Here is a 15492-nt window from a genome sequence, read left to right as displayed (position 1 = left end):
AGTAAAAACCCCAAAGAAAGAAACAAAACAAAAACCACAACCCAAAAATCCAACCCCCAAAAATGACATTTTCTTCATCTCCATCAGGAAATGAGATCCCCATGCTCTGTTTCCACTGTGATCCATTCAATACCATTTGTGAACCATCAGTTTGCAAAACCTTCCACATCTTAGATTTGACTCTTTACTTACTGACCTTAGAGGATATTCATAGGACATTAAATCAAGCAAAAATACATAACTTTGCAAACAAGATTTTTTTTTACCTACCAGCAGTGCATCTCCATTCTTCATTTGCAAACTATTAAAGATTTGAGCTCATTACCAAAAATCTTCCCCCAATGCCACAAAGCAACCACAGAATCAATTATTTCCTCTACTCCATTACAGTCATTTAATAAGTTTTGCTAAAAGGCTTTATAAATTCCAGGTCTCGTTTCCTGATAAAATTTACCTTTCCATTTTAAGAAACAGATTACTAAACTGATTCTAACTTACTAAACCACTGGAAGTACTTTAAATAAACCTCATTATGTTCACTAACTCCTGCATTCCTTTCTTGGCTATTTAAATGAGACTGAAACACACCATGTAGAAAAGGCAGGCCCAAGAAAACAGGAACATGGAATTTGCAAAGAAACAGAGGACCAACCTTGTAAAGGCCTAGGAAGCAATAACTTAATATCATAGAATGGTCTGGACTGGAAGGGATATCATCTAGTCCATCCATCTCTGCAATAAGCAGAGACATCCTCAACTAGATCAGGCTGCCCTGTCAAGCCTCACCTTGAATATCTCCAGGGATGGGGACCCGACCACCTCCCTGGGCAACCTGTTCCAGTGTTCCACCACCCTCATAGTAAAGAGCTTGCTCCTAACATCCAATCCAAATCTGCTCTTCTCTAGTTTGAAGCCATTGCCCCTTACCCTATCACTGCAGCCCTTTGTAAACAGTCTCTCTCCATTTTTCTTGTAGGCCCCCTTCAGGCACTGGAGAGTTGCTATTAGGCCTCCCCAGAGCCTCCTCTTTTCCAGGCTGAGCAACCCCAGCTCCCTCAGCCTGCCCTTGAGCAGAGGTGCTCCAAACCCCTGATCATTTTCATGGCTCTCTTCTGGACTTGCTCCATCAAGTCCATATCCTTCCTACAGAGAGGGCTCCAGAGCTGGACACAGTACTCCAGGTGAAGTCTCACCAAAGCAAGGTGGCAGAATGACCTCTTTAGATCTGCTGGCAATGCATCTTTTGATGCAGCCCAGGATGTGATTGGCCTTTTGGGCTGCAAGCACACACCGTTGTGTTCATATTTTGTCTATTGCCTTCTGCTAACACTTATTTATCAGATTGTCCTAAAGATTTTATGATTCTTTTAACCATCATCCAAAAAACCTGTGTTTCCTCTGTTTAAAAAAGACACATATATCCTCTAGAGTTTCAGATATAGCTTTCACTATTCATATGGCAAGCATATCTGAAAGCATAAAAGAAATACATACATTTTGACATATTGTACTTAATTCTAGTTGGTTGTCCAATTTCCTTTAATTGCATTACTATTCCTTATGCTCATATTTTGAAAAAAAATAAACATCAAAGATAATTTTTCTGAATCTGCTCATCTTTCTAGGTAAGAACTGACTAAGGACTTCAGGATTGGGCCACACCAGCTCACCTTTACTCAGGGAGCCCAGATGGGCTATGCATGGCTTCCTGCCACAAAGTGAATTCCTTTTCATGAAATTGTGAAGCCTCCACAATTTCCCTTTCAAAGTTATTCACTGAAAAAACTGAGCAGAAGTAAAAGCTAAAGTCACAGACAGAAACTGAGACAGTGTACACTGCACACAAGGTGCAAAACAATTTTTGACAAATACCTATACTTCCACAGCAAGCTTCATTTTTACTGAATTGGCATTTTCTGACAAAGGCAAATACATGTTGGCTTATGTCTGTAGCACTTTCATTTCTCTTTTCCTAGCCTGCCAAATTTTTTGCAGTTCCTTGCCTATTACTCCCAGTTAATAGCAGTGGCTCATGAATTTTTTTGCTCCCAGAGTTTGATGAGGTAGAAAGATTTCAGAAAGGAAGAAAAAGATGCCCTAAGAATCCTACTTGCATGAGTAAAGGGCAGATTACATCTTTCCTTAAATTAGAAAATTAAACACAAACTAATGCATGTCAAAGATCAAACAGGCAAGGAATAATCTGCTGCTGCAATTACTACCATCAGGGATTGATTCAGCCAATCCTTTCCAAATACAATTTGACATCTAATAAAAATTACAGCTAAACCAACAGAAACTAATTTCTGTTTTTCACAGGTGTCTATCAGGTTATAAACACACCTAACTTATTGGCTGTAATAAATGCATAACGGAAGGATATAGCTTAATACAAGCCATAGGCCTTCCGAATCACCTGTGAAAATAAACTGCAATGGAGTATTTCTGTCAGTCACTAACTGTCCTGAAACATTTTGTGGCTTTTGAAAAATCTGATTTCTAGTGCTTTTTGACCAAACTATTTTTGTTTTCACTCTCCTTATGATCTAGATGAGAATAGCCCAGTTATAGAAGCATTTCTCCCAGGCCATTTAAGAGCAGACCTACTGATGCACTTTGTTAACCTAAATAGTAGTGGATAGGGCCAGAAATTGTTTTCTTGTGATTTATTGAGGTTCTCTCTTTATGCACCATTACAGAAAAGTATTTTCTTCAGTTGTCTTGGGGTGGTAGCGAATTGCACATACACAATGCACTAATGCACAGAAGCAGAGGGAGGAAAAAAAGGAGGACTTCAGTCAGCAAGAATTGTAATGAGAGAATATGTAAATGTGTAAGTCATAAAATTGTGTTTTCACTGTGGCACACCCAAACTTACTTTATTAATTACAGAAATACCTCTCCTGTATCAATAGGAATATAGCCCCTTCTGATTTTAGCAATAATTAAATATCTTTAGCACCAAAAGAACTGAGCAGTATAATATTTTATGGGATTTGCAGTGTTTAAAATGCTGTACTATTTTATATAAAAGGCCACAAGTTAATGCATGCCAAGTATGGAAGAAATAAAGTCTAACTGGGATAGAATGAGCAGCTACTTTTGATCTTTATGATTTGGTATACAGCCTTCATGGGAATACAGGAGACACACTTGAAGATAAAATAGGCCATCTCTGATCTGCTAGTAGGAAAGATGGGCAAAACCTGATGTAACAAACATTGAAGAAGGTCAAAATCATACCACAAGAAACTTCTCTTAGCATTGTTTGAAACAACACTGGACACATTCAGAATTAAAGTACAAGTATTGGGGATCGTATTTTGGCTATAAACTTGTGCTCTGTGACAAAACATCACAGGATCAGAGGATGTTAGGGGCGGGAAGGGACCCAAAGAGATCACTGAGTCCAACTCCCCTGCCTGAGCAGGATGATACAATATAGTCCAGGTCACAGAGGAACACATCCAGACAGGCCTTGAAAGACTCCAGAGAAGGAGACTCCACAACCTCTCTGGGGAGCCTGTTCCAGTACTCTGCGACCCTTACAGTAAAGTTCCCTCTTGTGTTGAGGTGGAACCTCCTGTGCTGCAGCTTACATCCATTGCTCCTTGTCCTATCACAGGGAGCAAGTGAAAAGAGCCTGTCCCTCTGCTGCTGACATCCAGCCCTCAGATATTTCAGCACAGTGTGATCACTCTCTTATAACTACTGAATTCAGTCGAAGTTATTCCCAAAACAAAACTCCTTCCCCTTGGACGCTTCCAACAGAAGTGTCTGAAATATCATGTATATTTTTCCTTTATGAAACAACAAATAGTGCATTATTATGACTTTCAGTGCCATGAAAAAAAAATGCCTCTTAAGAGATTTTTTCTATTCTTATATCCTAGTAGGCTGTCTTTTTCTGAAGGAGAAAGGTACGTAACCAAAAGTTGCAAAGCTACAATTTCCAAATGTATTCCACTAATCAATATGGGGCCAACCCTTGACTAAGGAACCACTGATAATGATTAAAAGCAACAGAAATCTAAGAACAAACTTCACAGTATCACAGTATCACAGTATCACCAAGGTTGGAAGAGACCTCACAGATCATCAAGTCCAACCCTTTACCACAGTGCCCAAGGCTAGACCATGGCACCAAGTGCCACATCCAACCTTGCCTTGAACTGCCCCAGGGACGATGACTCCACCACCTCCCCGGGCAGCCCATTCCAGTGCCCAATGACTCTCTCAGTGAAGAACTTTCTCCTCACCCCGAGCCTAAATTTCCCCTGGCGCAGCCTGAGGCTGTGTTCTCTTGTTCTGGTGCTGGCCACCTGAGAGAAGAGAGCAACCTCCCCCTGGCCACAACCACCCTTATCTAATGCTCCTGCATTTTAGATGCAAACTATTACATCTTGCACTGGCAGAAATAGGGAACTATATCTCCATCAGACTACAATGATACACACCACCATCCTGTAACAGCACCCACCCTCTGCTCCCAGAGGGTAGCAGAGCTGTTGCATCACGACAGATCTCAGCCCTCAGAGGGTTAGCAGCAGCCACCAATATTGGATGCTGTTTTCAACATAGCCTAAGGTCTGCAGCTCCAAACCTCAGTATTGGGAAAGTGCTGGAAACTTACAGAAAAGATTTTCATTTTACTGTAATTGGTATAAGATAATTAGCACTGTTAAAATTCAGAGGGATAACATTAAAAAAAAAAAAAAAAAGATGTCACAGACTTAAACAGCTAAACTGTAACAGTTGTTGAAAAAAAACAAAACAAAACTCAACATAATGGAGAAGCATGACATCAATTTCACCAAAAACACTGGCTAATATAAAGCTGTGTGGCTGCAAAAACTGCTACTATTTCCCTTCTCTCTTCTGTCATGCCCATGAGAGCAGGAAATCTGCTAATACGTGATGTAACCCTATTTCTATTTTGACAGAGTTTTTGACCTTAAGGCACAACTGCAACATATTTCAACTGATTTCAGCTGTGCTACAAAATCAATAATATCAACATTAACTCCCCTTGTAAACAGAGATCTCTGATTGGATCAATTGAACCAGTACAAAAGATCCATTGTTTTTCTATAAGCACCATGATTTAATAATAAGGAGTGCTTATCTTTTAATTGAGACTGAAATTCATTCCTGTTTAGACTAGTGTCTAAACTTGGCACATTGCACATAGGCTATGGAAATTCCCTTTAAGCCCTATGAAGGATTTAGCGCTTTAGAGGGACAGAGGTGATTCATAAGCCTCTGAAATTCACTTTGGAAACTTTAGACACACACTGTAGGCCCACTGCTGAGACTCATTGTGTTACTGCTACACAGCAGAACATTAGAAACCTCTCAGCTGAAGAAGAAAGGGCTTCAGATAGAGAAAATCTAGATGAAGCACATGATATATTTCTTAGCATGAAAAAAAACAGAAAATACAGTTTGGGGAACCTGAGGCATGGTCAAAGAAACTTTGCTATCATATGATTTAGGGTATTGAATCATTAAGGTTGGAAAAGATCATTGAGTACAACCGTAACACAACTACCATGATCACAAAACCACATCCTGAAGTGCCCTACCCACATGCTTCTTTAACACTTCCAGAGATGGCAACTCCACCACCTCCCTGGACAGCCTGTTTCAACCCCTCACCACTCTTTCAGTAAAGATGTTTTTCCTAATCTCACATTTAAACCACCCCTAGCACAACTTAAACCCATTTCCTCTCATCCTATCATTAGTTACCTGGGAGAAGAGACCAACATTAGCTTCACTGCGACCGCCTTTCAGACAGTTGTAGAGAGCAGTAAGATCTTCCCTTACCCTTCTCCTCTCCAGACTAAACAACTCCATCTCCCTCAGCTGCTTCTCACATGACATGGCCTCCAAACCCCTCACCAGATTGGTGCTCCTTCAAATTTGTTCAAAACATTTTGACATTGTATATTGCTTGAGTTTAGCCCAGTTCTGGCTGAGTAATTGATATTTTCTTGTAAGCCCTTCCTGCTCACAGTGTCGCAGAGTGCCAGGCATCAATGATTTTATAAATGAGCCCAGCAGAAGCAAAATTCCAACAACAGAAGTTTGCTCTTGGGTCACTCTAAGGAGTTTTGATGCTCTTTCTTTCTTTCTGTCATTCTTTCTTTCTTCTAACGCCTTTTTTTTTAAAGAAAAGACACAGAAGAGAGAAAATGAAAAATGTCATTTCAGCAACACAATCACCTAAAATAGCAGGTGAGGAAAATAAAACTGCTTCCAAAAGAAGTGTCCTACGGATCACATAATGAAACTACAGAGGGAAAAAGGCATCTAGAGAGCCTGAGTAATCAAATGAATATGTGCTGTAGAGATAATTAGCCTGCAGCCCACTGTGGGGAACTGAGAAATACGCTACTGACATACAACATGAGATACCTTTAAACACCTCTGCTACCACTTGCACATGCAAGGGAGACAGCAGAAGGCTGTTCAACTACCTGAGAAGTGTGGGAAATGACTTATTAATTACAGTGGGTTATTAACTACATATGTAGGTAAAAGAATATTGCCTATGCTCTCCCAAACCATGAATAAATTGGAAGAGTCATAAACAAACAGTCATCAGAAAATCAAAGAATATTCTTCATCTGAGAAGTACTTGCACTAGGAAGGAAACAATATCTGACTTCAGTTGCAATTCTATATGATCTTTAAGAAGCACTGGGTTCTGAATATCTTCCCAAAAATATTTATCTTAGAAATGAAATCAATTTCAGTATCTGCCAGAAATGCTTAATATTCTGCAAGACAGGGAAATACAGTATTAAAATAGGAAAAAAAATGATTCCTCACAGTTTGGGGTTTCAGTTGTTTGGTGCTTTTTTTTTTTTAATCTAATTGGGACCAACTGGCCTCATTGCTTCTTATAAATTTAGCAATATATATTCAGGGAAAAAAAAAAGGATAAAAATGAACAGATGTTTCTCCTTAAAGAAGTCAGACAAAGATTTTTCTTACACAATAAATCAACTGCTAGTGCATTTCCAGGACACTGCTGCAGGCTAACTCTTTAGGTATGGCTTAAAAGTCTGGTTTACCTCTGTATGAATCCAAAACTGGTAAAGCAGATTGAACTGTAGATGAACAGCAAACACTGAAGGAGGAATGAAAAGAGCCATGGGCAAATTGAAAATCTGAAAAATGAGAAAGAGAATATACATTAGAGAGGGAACTCTAAACTTGTGATGGGTTAGCAAAGTACTATTTCATGAGCTCAAAACACTGCACAAGACCACTACCTCCATCATCAGACACCCTGATCTAGGGTAGGGTGTCCCTGCCCATGGCAGGAGGGTTGGAAATAGATGATCCTTGTGGTCCCTTCCAAACCTGACTGATTCCATGATTCTATGATAATGCAGAATTAAAAAGAATAGATACTGATTATTGTGTTCCTGCTAGGTGTGCTAAAGCAAATGAGACATAAATTGATGCAAAAGTGACTTCCCAAATGTCATACTGAACAAGCAGAAAAATCAAGCTAGGAGCTCAATAAACACGAAATTAGATGTTTGCTCTGTGTACTATACAGAGCAGACAGTAATATTTCCCTGCCACGAAGGGTTCACTTATAGGATACAATTATCACAGAGTAAGCAAGGTGTGAATTTACAATACCATAGCTTTTCCATCTGAACTCCCTGCATGAGAAGCATAAGGTCAGGGCAGCTTTCTTGGCTTTCAAAGTTAATTATAAATTCTCACCCTTAGTTCCTCACAGCATCTCCCTTGAAGCCTCCATATATTGCTGAGCTCTAAAGATGTGCTAGCATGAAAACAGTTTCAGAAAACTGCTTACTTGGGAACGACATCGATATCTTACACACAGAGAAATGGCCCAGCAATTTCACAGTTATACACTCAATGCCCCAACAACTTCACAGTTAATTGCTTAACTGTCTCTGCAACAGAAAATGACTTCCAAGAACTTCATAGAATCGACCAGGTTGAAAGAGACCTCCAAGATCATCCAGTCCAAACGATCACCTCGCCCTGTCCAATCAACCAGACCATGGCACTAAGTGTCTCATCCAGGCTTTTTTTTGAACACCTCATGTTTTAAGTCAGTCTGCTTTCCTGAGAGAAAAAAGGCTCACCATATTTTTTCTGCCTGACACTGTGTAACACCAGCTGTATTAAGAAGCTAATAGTTCCCTAAAACACAGAGAATTTGATCTAAGCCAAATATTAGCACAGGAACCAACAAAGTGTTATATACATCCCCTTGACACTGAGGAAAACACAGGTAGCAGATAACAGCTCCCTATGAAACACCACAAAAATTGCAAAATCTATTTCCAAATTCCTATTGTCCTCCTCAGAAAACAAACAAACAAACAAATCAAATCTTTGAACATCAAAGAAAGCAACCTGATAGCTACAACATGCCTCCTGTGCCAGGCATCCCTTTAGTGGAAGTTTGCACATTGCATTTAATGCCAATATTCCCTTAGTTTATATCCAAGGGTTTACCTGATAAATAAGATGTGACATTGGGACTGTGATGGGACTGATGTTCTTGAGAAAATCATCACAGCCACATCTCACTGAGGCAACTAAGGTTCTGCAATTCAAGCTTTGTCTGCAGGCTTCAACACCAGATAACAACTGCAGCACTAGTGAGAAACCCTTAAGCCACTGCAGTATCACCTGGTAAGGCTGGGACAGCTGTGATTTCAAAAGCTACTTTCAAAGGCTTCATGGATCACAGCTGCCCCACAAACCACACCTGGGGCATTTCCCATTTAATGTCTTGGAAATTCTTCCCCAAGGAGAAAAGCAGTTCAAAAGTGGCAGAAGGAGTATGCTGAGCTTCTGGAACCTGGGGCAAATAATGCCAACAGTTATTTTGTTTAAATTAGTCTGATCTGCAAAGGAGAAAGTGTTTGCATAACATAAAACAAAACAACAACAACAAAAATATATCTAAAAGGTGAAATTTCCACAATCAATCTCTAAGAATCACTGAGAGTAAGTAAACTTGAAAAAATTCACAGCAACTCTCACTGAGATGGCAACAGTGAAAGCCTCGGGGGATATGTGGCATTTAGGTGAAGTGGAGGTGGGGTATGAGACTGCCTGAAGAATGAAAAACAGATCTCATGCCTTGTGCAGAAGAGTGAGTCTCCATGCTCTGAAATAGAAATGTAGTTGAAATTCCTATATTCAGATGAGCCTAGGGGGATAGATGAGGACTGGTCTAGATGAGGACTAGGGGGAATGGAACAAAGCTGGAGATGGGTACATTCAGACTGGATGTGAGGAGGAAGTTCTTCAGCATGAGAGTGGTGAGAGCCTGGAATGGGTTGCCCAGGGAGGTGGTTGAGGCCCTAACCCTAAAGGTGTTTAAGGCCAGGCTGGATGAGGCTCTGGCCAGCCTGATCTAGGGTAGGGTGCCCCTGCCCATGGCAGGGGGGTTGGAACTAGATGATCCTTGTGGTCCCTTCCAGCCCTGACTGATTCTATGATTCTATGAGTCAATCCCTTTTCTGACCTCTTTTTGGCTTCTTCCTCTAGCTTGGACACTTCTCAGTATTTCATTATTACAAGTAGGTGAGCTACAAAACAAACAAACAAAAACCCAAACAAATAACCACAAACATAACAAACAAAAAAAACCCCAAACCAACACAAACTGGGAAAGATTTGCTCCAAAAAATAACAGCTGTGCTCTTTTCTTAAAGGTTATCCTGTAGAGAAGCTAACGAAGAAGGAGGAGATGCAGCCACATTCAAGTAAAGGTAGTTGAGCTTTGTTTTATTATTGATTGTACCTGTCTGATGGCATGATAAGAGCAGGACATTTTTTTAGGCAATGGAAAGGAAGTTGTTTTTTTTTTAAAGATGCAAACAGATGGTTTTCAGATTACTCATGGAAGTGGTTGCAGGATTGAAAGCAGGGTTCAAAATTCTATACTTTTTTTCCCTAAATGTATCACAGGCAGTTTGATGGCATTTATAAATGACTCAGAGGGGAAAAAAAATCGTCTTCATATTTATTTTTTAACCTATTTGTCATAATGAGGATTAGGATTTCCCTGCTAAGTGGTGAAATAAGGGAAATTTTATATAAATCTACAAGTAAATTTGAGACAGACAAAGGAGACTGCTTTCCTAACTGCCTTGTGTCTCCTTGCAGTGTAAGCTTTATCTAGCACAGAAAGGATTTCAAAGATCATTTACAGAGGCAGAAACCATAGAGAGGAATGAAAACCTCTCCCATACAAGAGATTTGGTTTCTCTTACTTGTGGGTAAGATTGATATAACTAATTTTTTTTTAATCATTAAGTAATTTTTCACTGGAAATGCCAGTTCACCAAATCAAAACATTTCATGGGAACGCAACAGCTTTCAGCAATTTGTAGAGGAAAAGCTTTTTCTGGCTCCAAGATGGAATTGCTGATCAAAATTGGAAGACAAAATAGAAATGCGTATCGCACACAGATCTTTTCCCTCCTGCAGATTCAGCAACAGAGATTGAGAGCCACCGTAGCTGACAACCTGGTGGGAAAGGCACAGGGCAATGGGCCTGAGGAATTCACATCTGTGACTGCCGCACTGCAGCTATGTGCCTGCACAGTTAAGTCGCTGCGCCGTTTGAAGGGTGTGTGTCCACCTCATGCTCTCTGACATGGGCATGCTCTACCTTTCGCCCTCTCATTTTTAAGTAAAAGCTTTCTAAACGTTTCCACTAAGGCAAATGAAAAATTCAGACTCAAGGTTCAGCGGGAGGGCTGAGTTTCTTGCTCTGAGCCCACTCTCATTTCCGAGCTGGGTTTCTGGGGCCACCTGCCGCGGCAGCTGCGGAGGGGCTGCAGGGTGCAGCAGGGCAGCTGCCAACAGCTGCTTCATGTGGGCTATGCTTCTGTAAGGGTTCTGCAGGAGTTCAGGATGCAAGAAAAACACATCCCTTACAGATCGCAGACTTGGCAAACTCCTCAGTAGATAAGAAGTGAACTTTGTGACTCTGCTGAAAAGAACAGTGTTATTATTCCCCTTCCAGGTTTATATATAGATGTTTCCACTGCTTTTAAACAAAAAAAAAGGGCATAATTCAACCCTTTATCTAAATGTATAGTCTAAAGCTATCAAGTTATTATGCATCTAATACTTGAAATTAAATCTTACCCTTGGAAGAAAGTTGAGAACCACTAGAATAAGAATCATAGCTTTTCAAGGTGCATATCTCTCCTTTCAGAATTGCACTTCACCTAAGCCTTTCATCAGAAGCAAAACTGAATGTAGCGCTAACTTGCTGCTTTACTCTTAAAAAATAACACACAGCCTTTCCCCCACATCTTTTTCCCACGAAATGGATTCCAAAACCATCTCTCAGTCTTAAGCGTACATCTGCCCCTGCACTGGAGTAACAGAAAGACTGTGTATAAACGACATGAAGTAATACACATTTGGTTCCAAGTGCAGAAGTACATCTCACGCCACCAATTGTACTTCAAGCATGTTTTTCTCTTCTCTTTCATTACACATCTTTTCTATCAGCTCAAGCACAACCCACACAGATTAATATGCTGATTTATTTATCTTATAACATTTAACTTAAAACACATACAGAGCTGGCAGCAGAACAGTCCCACAATCCCACACCATCCACCACAACTTTCTCACAGCTCCCACAACACTGGATGTCAAATTTCATTCAACAGTACATACTCAGCAACATCAGATCATTCTCAGAGATTATCTGAAAGCTTCACTGAGTTTCAGTTTCGGGGCAGATGCATCCATGGGGTTCTGGACAAGCCTATAAGTCTAAAAGAATAGCAACACTAAAAGACATAACATGAGTTGTGTTCATGCACAGTAAGGTTTTAGATAAAGAAAACTGACATATGTCTCAAAAGTTTGGGGGACACACACATAAACCATTATTTTCATTAACAAAATGCCTGCCCAATAGCAAATATTTATGAAAAAGACTCACTGCATACAAAAGTACAACAGATTCCAAGGTTCATTTCCCCTGGCTCAAAGCAAACGAACTCTAAGTTCCCATATATCATTTGCCAGGTGATACCAGTGTGGTCCTCAGGATGGTTTTCAGAATCTAAGGCAGCTAGACATCTCTGACTCCCTGAATATTTTATGGTCTCCGAGGTATTAGGCTCAAAATCATGCAGGCAGGCCAAGTGCTCATGCTCACACCCATATGTACACACAGGCTTTTTGTCTTTCTTTCTTTTTTTTTTAAATTATTGTTTTCTTTAAGCATTTGCACATATGGTCCCAATGGGTAAATGTGCAAAGGTTAAGTCTTTAACATGGCAGTATTTACATAGGAAGCAGAGTTGTGACAGAGATGCATCCCTTCCGCTTTTGTTCATTATGGTCATTTAAAGCTCAGGCACTCCTGCTACTATCAGATGATTGTTTTCTGAACAAGAAAACATCAAGAATTTACACAGATGACTTCAAGAAACAAATCTAAGAAATAGTGTCTGATTCATGACTTCTAGAAAACTAAGCCTTTCTTTGCAGCCTAACACTTTAACTCTTTAATACCATAGGCTGTTCTGAGCAACAGGGTAAGACCACGCTTGGTTATTTGAGCATAATCTACAACAGCTTTACTGGTTACATTGCATTTGCATGTGGTGAGCACACACTCTTGGCTTTGAGTCACTTCCTAATAGGCTAGCTGAGATTGAAAGAGGACTCTGGGTTTCCTCAACCATCAGTGTTATACCTCACTGAGGAAGGATGTCTATATATCTATATATACAAAAATACATTGAATATTGGCTTTGAATAAAAAAAAAAATAATTGAAGTTATTCCTTAAAAAAATCCACACAACACACAAAAAACAGACAACCAAATACACCACCAAAAAAACCCACAAAAACCCCAAACAACAAACAAACCCACACAACTAAAAAAATCAAACTACAATCTGAGTCAAAAGAACAGCAGTTATCTTTGGCCCCAAACTAAACACTGAATAACATGTTACATTTATGATTGTGTTTGGGAAAACACATTTCTACATCTGTAAATGAGTGCTCAATTTATATTGCCTGTGTACAAAGATCAGCATTCAAAACTACATCTATCTCAACTAATACCAGGCATAATGCCCTTACTTACTGAAGTACTGACACATAACATGAATGAGCAGAGACAAATAAATGTATTTGCATGTCCAAAGAAATCTTCAGCAATGATTTCTTTCCTTGCTCCTTTCAGTTACACAGAAATATTCCAGCACACCCTTGTCTTTCCCTGTACTTCTGCATGAATAATCACACACACAAAAAAAAAGTCCCATTCCACTGTTATGAAAAGTATAAAGGAAGGATTATAATCGACCTTTTTAAACGTAACTAGTGTAACTCTTCTCAAGTTTGCTGTAAAATCATTGATCAATGAATTTTTAAAGCTTATGATTCTGATTCTTCAGATTCAATTTCTGTGCTTTTAGTGTCAAACAAGTTTAAAATCTGTGATTTTTCTTCAAAAGGAAGTAAACACTAAGTTTTCACTTGTATGAAGTCCTGCTGATATTGAGTGTCAAATCACATGCAACTTACCCAGGAGGTGTATTTTTGCAGTAGAGATTGTCTCAAGGCTGTGAACAAGTTGTAATCTTCAGAACTATGATGTATTTGGTGTGCTGCCCACAGTATGTTCACCTCTGCAAAACACATAATTTCTAATGAGGTATGTACAAGAGAACAAAGGAATATTTGTTTCCCAAAACCTGTTTTCTCAAGCTAAATGCACCTAATCCCCCAACTTGCACTTTGCTGTTTCACCATAGTAGAGCAGGTAATAAAACCTAGTGCTCAAGGCAGAATTTGGGTAAGCTGACTTTGATGTCAGCAAATGGACACAAGTCATTGTAACTTTCATGCTGAGGAAGGCAAGGCCATGACAGAAACTAAACTGTTGGAAGAGCAGAAGGATGTGTGAGATGAGAGCTAAACTGAAAGTCTAAGCTGATTACTGATAACATTTGTTCACTGAAATTATGTTTCAAGACTAGAAGGGGAGACAAAAATCTTACACTTTAAACAATTTAACTGATGTCTGCTGTTATGTTTATAGTTTTCTGGAACACCTAAATCACAGTATCACCAAGGTTGGAAGAGATCTCATAAATCATCAAGTCCAACCCTTTACCACAGAGCTCAAGGCTAGACCATGGCACCAAGTGCCACGTCCAATCTTGCCTTGAATAGCCCCAGGGACGGCGACTCCACCACCTCCCCGGGCAGCCCATTCCCGTGTCCAATGACTCTCTCAGTGAAGAACTTTCTCCTCACCTCCAGCCTAAATTTCCCCTGGCACAGCCTGAGGCTGTGTCCTCTTGTTCTGGTGCTGGCCACCTGAGAGAAGAGAGCAACCTCCTCCTGGCTACAACCTCCCCTCAGGTAGTTGTAAGCCTACTTGTACCACAGACCTCAAACCATAGCTGTTGCCTGCCCACCAGTGACAAAACAAAAGGAAACAAACAAACAAAAAAGCTGCTTGATGTGAACTGTAGATCCAGCTGAAGAGGAGTACTGGCTCTATTATGTTTCAGATCAAAAAAAGTTGCTGGAATAGAGGCAAAAGCCAGTGTCAGCCACATCCCACAAAGGCATAACACCTTTAATGCACTGCTGTGAAGAGTACTGCAAAATCCTGGTTGTATTTCAAGGCATTTTCTCATTAAGTTCAGATCTGGGTGGCCCTTCTGCATAGTGTATTGGTATCTGGACAGTTTTAAATGGGAGGTTAAGAGAGAAACGTTCACGGCCATCAGATGCTTAGCTATGAGGATAACCTTAGTTAGAGAAAAATGAGAAAGTGGGTGGTTAGTGTAGTCTAAATAATGCCTCTTTAGCATAAACTGAAGTTTAAGGCCACATGCTTTTCAAGGGATAACATATACACAAAAGCCTCAGATGAGTACAGAAATAAAAGTTATCTGGGTGGCTGCCAGATTCACAGAATCACATTCAAAGAATTATCTTATAGAGTGTCTTCTAAAGTCCTGAGATTATCTTGTGCCAAGCTTACATCAAGTAGTTTAGGCTTGGTGATAAACTGTACTTGCAATGTAAAGTAATACCAGAAATGCCATTTCAGGATACCAGAGTCTTGTAAGCAGAGCTAACATTCTTGTATGCTAGAAACTGAGAACTTTAAATATAAGGAATTTCAACAATTTCACAATTTCCATGACAATGTCATTTCTGAATGTCTTCTAAGCCCTTGCAAATCCTTACAATTGCTGAATTAAAACTGCAATTCCAACTCTCATAACACAACATTCAATCTAAGGATTCTTCCTTCTTTAGAAGTATTTCTTTCTGAAGGAACAAGTGTTCAAAACATCAAGAACTAAAGATCCCTCTCTCAAAAAAAATTCTCCAACAACACCTTAATGCATCTCTGCCTAATGATCTCACTAGGAGATGAATTATTCAGGTGAGCTTCAGTACCC

At 39.8% G+C, this 15492-nt stretch overlaps 1 protein-coding gene across 1 annotated transcript in view; it reads right to left on the bottom strand.

Moving 5' to 3' along the window:
* Positions 1 to 15492, bottom strand: part of AGMO (alkylglycerol monooxygenase) — a 160260-nt gene that overhangs the window by 64738 nt on the left and 80030 nt on the right. The window contains exons 4-5 of the mRNA XM_064167038.1: positions 13592 to 13695; positions 7083 to 7178 (exon numbers count right to left, since the gene is read on the bottom strand). Of these exons, the coding sequence (XP_064023108.1) occupies positions 7083 to 7178; positions 13592 to 13695 (200 nt within the window). The remainder of the gene's footprint in view (positions 1 to 7082; positions 7179 to 13591; positions 13696 to 15492) is intronic.

The sequence above is a fragment of the Pogoniulus pusillus genome, chromosome 28 (assembly GCF_015220805.1).
Source record: "Pogoniulus pusillus isolate bPogPus1 chromosome 28, bPogPus1.pri, whole genome shotgun sequence".
Taxonomy (NCBI): domain Eukaryota; kingdom Metazoa; phylum Chordata; class Aves; order Piciformes; family Lybiidae; genus Pogoniulus; species Pogoniulus pusillus.
The sequence above is the reverse complement of the archived record's forward strand: the minus strand, read 5'-3'. Positions and strand labels throughout refer to the sequence as shown.